Source organism: Doryrhamphus excisus, linkage group LG11, assembly GCF_037039965.1.
Source record: "Doryrhamphus excisus strain RoL-2023G ecotype Guam linkage group LG11, RoL_Dexc_Guam_v1.1, whole genome shotgun sequence".
NCBI classification, from domain to species: Eukaryota; Metazoa; Chordata; class Actinopteri; order Syngnathiformes; family Syngnathidae; genus Doryrhamphus; species Doryrhamphus excisus.
In genome coordinates this window covers 6,676,905-6,683,439 of record NC_136367.1, presented here as the reverse complement: position 1 = coordinate 6,683,439, position 6,535 = coordinate 6,676,905, and the positions used below count along the sequence as shown (strand labels likewise).

At 50.7% G+C, this 6,535-nt stretch overlaps 2 protein-coding genes across 2 annotated transcripts; both read left to right on the top strand.

Annotated features, from left to right (window-relative positions):
• Window positions 1–621: 621 nt before the first annotated feature.
• On the top strand, window positions 622–5,170 carry LOC131135682 (rho guanine nucleotide exchange factor TIAM2-like). The gene is made up of 14 exons (XM_058081923.2): window positions 622–722; window positions 899–1,075; window positions 1,143–1,211; window positions 1,283–1,408; window positions 1,473–1,581; window positions 1,640–1,819; window positions 1,878–1,981; window positions 2,044–2,137; window positions 2,217–2,275; window positions 2,347–2,437; window positions 2,520–2,604; window positions 2,674–3,494; window positions 4,843–4,928; window positions 5,120–5,170. The coding sequence occupies exons 1-12, from the start codon at window positions 627–629 to the stop codon at window positions 3,038–3,040; spliced, it is 1,557 nt and encodes a 518-aa protein (XP_057937906.2). The 5' UTR covers window positions 622–626; the 3' UTR covers window positions 3,041–3,494; window positions 4,843–4,928; window positions 5,120–5,170.
• LOC131136117 (claudin-20-like) lies at window positions 4,730–6,497 on the top strand. The gene has a single exon (XM_078794605.1). It carries the CDS (start codon window positions 5,181–5,183, stop codon window positions 5,973–5,975), a length of 795 nt encoding a protein of 264 aa, XP_078650731.1. The 5' UTR covers window positions 4,730–5,180; the 3' UTR covers window positions 5,976–6,497.
• Window positions 6,498–6,535: the final 38 nt, after the last annotated feature.

Genomic DNA, 6,535 nt, shown 5'->3' with positions numbered 1-6,535 from the left:
TGACTATGATAGGTGCTGGACTTGGAGAAACAGCAAAATCATCATCAACTACACTTGACCTGACCGGGTATTGAACCATGATCCTCTGCACCATGAATCTGCGGTGCTGCCAGTTGAGCTAGTCATCTGGCAAACACCCGCATTGCCATACATGCGCAACCTGGAGAAATACAAAACTGCACATGCATTCAGCGTGTACTGAACCTTGACACCCTGCACCCTGAATGTTCTGCTGGCCTGTCACACACACACACACACAGAGGTTAGGTTTGGAAAGAAATGGACAGGAAGCACTATGGTTCATTCCAGATAAACAATGACGGCTACTTCCTGTTGGTGCTGAGACGACGACAAGCCAGCCAATGAGACAAGTAAGTCTCGCTAGTTTGGTATCAGCGCCACCGAGTGTCTCTCTTCTTGAGAAGTGTGTGTGTGTGTGTGTAGGTGTACCCACAATACTCAGCGGCAGGTCATGTGACCTATGAGCAGAAGGCTAATCTTCTTGCATCAGGGGAGGGATTAATGGCGTCCGCAGAGAAAGGCTGACCACTCTTACATGGTAGCTCTTCTTTAGGTCGTTACGACCTCTGACTTCCAGTGGGCGGCCACACCTTTACCACCCCCACATGGGTGCGGTGTGCTGGGTGCTGCCGCTGGAGGAGGACGCGGAATGGGAGGAGACACTCGATGAGGGGAGGAGCTGTCTGAGCTGCCGGCTGATGGTAAGCATGGAATAAGAGCTAAAAAAGGGGGCGTGGCATGGCGATGATGTAAGCATGGAATAAGAGCTAAAAAAGGGGGCGTGGCATGGCGATGATGGTAAGCATGGAATAAGAGCTAAAAAAGGGGGGCGTGGCATGGCGATGATGACGAGGTTCCAAACATGTGTCCTCCTCAGACGCCACCTTCGCTCCTCCACGCTTTCCCACGAGGCCAAGCGGAAACCTCCCCGCCCAGGAAGTCCTACGCCAAGGAGGCTGACCTGCAGCCCAAAAGCCACGCCCACCTGAGTGTGTGTCAGCGCGTGCAAAGAGTTCTTGAGGAGCTGGTGGACACGGAGAAGTCCTACGTGAAGGTCTGGTAGGAAGCGTGGTCATGATGGTCCTGCTGATTCTAATAGCCTGGTCCTGCCGGTCCAACAGGATCTGGTCTGCTTGTTCGAGGTCTACCTGACCCCCCTGCAGAATGAGACCTTCCTCGGCAAGGATGAGGTCTGCTCCTCCTCTTCCTCACATACTGTAGGTCATGTCGCAGCACATCAGAACCTCAGTGTCTCCACCAGATGGCAGCACTGTTGGGCATCCTTGCTGAGATGTTGGATTTCCAGAGAGTTTTTCTCCAAACCCTGGAGGACAAGATCACCTCGAGTCCAGACTTTAGTCAGCTGGACTCACCTGAGCAGGTCAAGGTGAGGATCTTTATCATATCCGCATCTCAAGAGGGAAATGTGGACCTCCACTCTTTGCTTCCAGAAAGTTCTCCTCTCGCTGGGAGCGTCGTTTCTGCACTACGCCGAGCACTTTAAGCTCTACAGCAGCTTCTGTGCTAACCACATCCAAGTCCAGCAGGTTCTGGAGAAAGGTGAGCCTGTGAAAATAAGAAGGAAGACACGTGTGAAGCGATGATCTCCTTTGTGCAGCCCAGACAGACAGAACCTTCAGACAGTTCCTGGACACCAGAAACCCCAGCAAGCAGCACTCCTCTTCTCTGGACTCCTTCCTCATCAAACCCGTCCAAAGAGTTCTCAAGTACCCCCTTCTTCTGCGAGAACTCATCAGCCTGACCAGGCCCGACAGCGCAGAGCACATCCGGCTTACAGGTGAGGCACCGCAACACGGTCGGCGGTGATGATGCAATGTCTGCTGGTGTCCACACAGAGGCGCTGCAGGCCATGGAGGAGGTGGCGTGCCACATGAACGAGGTGAAGAAGATCCACGAGGACTTTGGACATGTCTTCCAACAGCTGGCCTGTGACAGTCAGGTCAGACGATGTCTTCATCGTGCCGTGTCTCCGTGCTAGTGATGATGATGTCATACGTTCAGGTGTCCATGGGGGACTTCCTGCTCCACTCTTCAGCAGTGTGGCTCAACCCCCCGTCAGGTCTTCTCAAGAAGGAACCAGAAGTCACGCTCTTTGGTACGAGGTACATCAGCACCATCATCTTCAACATGAAAGCCTGCTGATACTGATGCTGATGATGTGCTTCTGCCTGCAGTGTTCAAGCGGGCCGTCATCGTGGTCTCCAGGGACAAGAAGAAGAAGAAGAAGAAAATGGTGAGAGAATGTCTTCGTTGTTTTCTTTTTTTTTTCTTCATGCTTGTGCTCACGTCTTCTCTCAACGCCAGGCCGCGTCACGTTCGCTTCTTCCAGACGCCTACAAGTTCCGTTGCGTCATCCCCGTTTCCGCGCTCCTGGTCCAACCCTTCGATGTCGCAGGTCTGTGTTTCCAGAGCAGCCAATCAGAGAAGAGGGTGGGCCTGAAAGACCACTTTGACTACAAGTGTGTGTGCGTGCGCAGGTTGGGGGACGTCGTGTACGTGGGAGTTGGTCCACTGCAGGTGTGAGGAGGGCGTGGCCTGTGAGGTGTTCCGACTGAACAGCAGGTTCTTCTGCTTCCTCTGGTCTCAACGTCTGGAGTGATGAGGCAGTCAGTGATGCTGCTTGTCTTGCAGAGCTTTGGAGAGCAAGATGAAGGTGCTGAGAGTCCTCCAAAACCTCCTCGCAGACCCGGCACCAACCCACACGCTGAGGAGGAACCAACCGCGGCGCTCCTCCCAGGAGACAAGTCCAGGTGACGAGGCGACCTCTGGTGGCATGCCGGACTCTCAGATGACCAGTGACCTGGAGAGTCAGGTGCAGAAGCTGACCTTCAACGGAGACACGATGGGGGCCGGCGGCTGTGATCAGAGGAGGTCCCGGTCTGAGGTCTTGGACCTGGAGAAAGACTTGAGCGTCCAGAGCGTGACATCCATGACCAACGAGGACTTTTTCTATCAGGTGTTGCTGGATCCTCCGTTTACCGATGCTAACGTCACATGATCTTTGCTTTCATGACACAGCCCTGTGATTGGCTGAGACATTTGACATCAAATACAGGAAGTACCCAATCACGTCATAACAGCTAAATACGAGAATATCAAATATTTGTGATGACATCATGATTTTCCTAAAACGTCTTGTGGAACAACAGAAGGGTTTGTGTATTTATTTCAGTTGTCATGGTAACCACCAGCTTTCCTCTAAGTAAAGCCTGTCTTTCTTTTCCTAAATGAAATAGTTATATTTCATAGCTGCATTTCAATGTTCAAATAGAAGAAAAAAACATATAAAAATGTACATGTACCATCTAGACTGCAGTATTCGTATGTACTGGACTCAAACTGTGTGTGTGGAGCAGGAATGTGCTGAACTGCACAACACACACGCTCACATTGTGTGTGTGTGTGTGTGTGTGTGTGTGTGTTAGTGTGTAGGAAGAGCAGCACATCTGCTGGTGAGTCGTCTTGTTTGTGATTGTGCTTCACTTTGCATGTAAAGGATATTTTTTAGGCTTTAATGTTGGTTTATTGGAATTAGACTTTATTGCAACGTTTGCTCCAATGCATGAAGACATGACATACGGTGTGTGTGTGTGTATTTGGGGGTGCTAATGGTGCCTGGGGGGGAGATGATTTGTTCCAGATGGATAAACAATTACGGCAGTGATAGTGGGGTGAAAGGTCATCTGAGGCTGATGAAGCTAATCTCCATCATGGAGACATCAAGGCTGGCTTTGTCCTTTCAAAGGACAAAAGGGAAAAAGCCTTCAGATGTTCCAAAATCATCTCGTGTGAGAGTGAAGACGTCTGGTTTAAAATGTAAATAAGATGAGGTCATCATGCATACAAAGTCATTTCATATGCATATATTATAGACACAAAAACACTAAATTTCATTTTTTTAACCAACTTTTAAAAAAAATAATTACAATTTAATCATTATTTACAAATTTAAATATATATATATATGATATATATATATATAATATGTTAAAATTAACAAATCAACTTAAAGAACTCTATTGATATTTCATTTTTTTAACCAACTTTTAAAAAAATATAATTTAATCATTATTTACAAATTGAAAAAAAAAAATATATATATATATATATATATATATACATATATATAATATGTTAAAATTAACAAATCAACTTAAAGAACTATTTATATTAATTTATATTACATTAAAAACACATTTAAAATGTAGAATTTGCATATTTCCTGTGTCCAGACTTTACACACGTATTAGTATTTACCAAATATAATAATAAACACGCGTCGGCGGCGTGACCTTTGACATAAAGACGTTTGATGACTTTGCGGCATCTCCTTCGTCTACGGGCCTCGGCGGCATCTCAATAGCTCCGCCTCCACCAGCGGGGCGGAGTATACACGGCGTGTACGATGACATCACTGCGGTGAGTAAGCGCTGGCAAACAGCGGGTTCCTACACGATGACGGCGGTGCGTAACGTTGCGGTCGGACAGTTTTGGAGGCTGGGGGGGGGCATGGAGGGCTGCGGTGATAAGGCGGTAATGGCGTGGTGATAACGTGGTAATAACGGGTTGGGGGGGGACGCAGCCAGCCACTGCAGGGTCCTGTCACCAGCAAGCGGGGGGGGCGGGCCTGGACGTTATCAGCATGTTGCAGAGGGTCACATGACCGCTGACTTTGATTGCTGCTGCAGCCACACGGAGAGCGCCGCCGTTATCAGCAAACCGCACACTTTTTTAACGCACAAATCATCTTGTCAGGCCCCTCGAGTCTGAATGGACCATTTCTACCAAAAACTCTTCCAGTGTCCCGACCCGAGGGGCCAGAGCCAGGACCGGGACCGGGCCAAGCAAGTGGCGACCTGTGAAGAGTAGCGCCGAGCGACCTTCAGGTGAGAGAGGAAGTGTTTTTAAGCGTTTGTGTGGTTGCTGGGGTGACGACTCGGCTACGTCGCTTTCAAGTTTGTAAGGAAACCACAGCGATGCTGCGGATCTAAACAGCCAAGATGGAGCACAACGCCACCCCGTCCCCCCAGGAGGCTCAGCTGTGCGCCCGTCACGCTCTCTTATGTTCCCATTCCAGCCACTGAGGAATCAACTGCTGCCGGGACCGGTCCGGATCGGGAGGCGGTCCGAGGCTGACGATGCTGTCCGCCGCTGTGCAGATCCTGGCGTTCGCCCTGGCCGTGCTGGGCATGGTGGGCGCCACGGTGGCCACGCTGCTGCCCAACTGGCAGGTGAGCATCAAGGTGTGGTCCAGCATGGTGGCCCCCATGTGGCACACACGGGGGCTGTGGATGGACTGCGTATGGTACGGTGCCGGCGTCTTCAGCTGCACCATGAAGACCACCCTCCTGTCCCTGCCCCCCTACCTGCAGACCACCAGGGCTGCTATGATCCTGTCCTGCATGGTGGCAGCTTTTGGACTGTGCCTGGCCTCTCTGGGGCTCAAGTGCACCCGCTGGGGGGGCGGCCAGAGGGCCAAGGGGCACACAGCCGTCGCTGCGGGGGGCTGCTTCATCCTGGCCAGCGCACTCTGCCTCGGCCCCGCTTCCTGGTTCACCTCAGAGGTTGTTGCTGCCTTCCAGAGCACCGACTTACCGGACGGCAGCAAATACCAGCCAGGGGGGGCGCTCTGCGTCACCTTCATCTCTGCCGGCTTCCTCCTGGCGGGAGGAGTTATCTTCTGCTTGTCCTGTCCAAGTCAAGGATCCGCCCAGCTGGACTACCCGTCCCCTGTGGACCCAGACAGATTTATGCTGGCCCAAAAGGAGCGGCGGCGTCCAGCGACGCCCGGTAAGAGTCCCAAAACAGCTGGACCAGGCATGAAGGTGGATGCAGGGAAACCTCCGGAAGCACAGAAGACGACCTACGTCTCCCTCTCAAAAATGCCCCCCAAGGACCTGAAGGACAGTTACACCCTGCAGGAGTACGTCTGACCCGCAAGGAGATTCATTTCGTTTATCACAAAGACAAAAGACAAATGTCCCCGTCTTCGGTCCCGTCCTGACAGGACAATAATTCCTAAAACATCCGAATCCCACAGCCTGCATGGCCACTCCGTCTTTTCCTCGCTGCCCAGGAGGACCCCAGCGAGGCAGCGCAGCGTGGAGGACGCTAATGATGCTCTTTGCTTTCCATTATCTTCCGACACGCCTCCGTGCACACACGCAAGCACACGCCGCACACACACGTCATTGAATGTTCCACAGCATATCTGAGTGGGCGGGGTCTTATGAGCTGAGCTGCCGACCACTGTTTCGCAGGAAGCAACAAAAACTATTTTTCTGTTCAGATATTTCACGTGAATGTTAAGACAAACATGAAAGAAGCATATTGTTGATGCCATATTTCATTTAAAATGAAATGGATACTGTATTAAAAGGTACTGTATTGATACTGAATTGTACTTCATACTTAAAGTCCTCATCCAATAACAGAGACCTTCTTAAAACACTCAACAGTGGTGTCATTGTTCAATAGCAAGAGGATCAATAAA

Bases quoted from the DNA above. Each gene is read 5' to 3' on its own strand.
- LOC131135682 (XM_058081923.2), top strand. From the start codon at position 627: ATGGGTGCGGTGTGCTGGGTGCTGCCGCTGGAGGAGGACGCGGAATGG. The intron at 1,582-1,639 runs GTGAGCCTGTGA...TCCTTTGTGCAG, and splicing joins CCAGCAGGTTCTGGAGAAAG to CCCAGACAGACAGAACCTTC. The intron at 2,138-2,216 runs GTACGAGGTACA...TTCTGCCTGCAG, and splicing joins ACCAGAAGTCACGCTCTTTG to TGTTCAAGCGGGCCGTCATC.
- LOC131136117 (XM_078794605.1), top strand. From the start codon at position 5,181: ATGCTGTCCGCCGCTGTGCAGATCCTGGCGTTCGCCCTGGCCGTGCTG.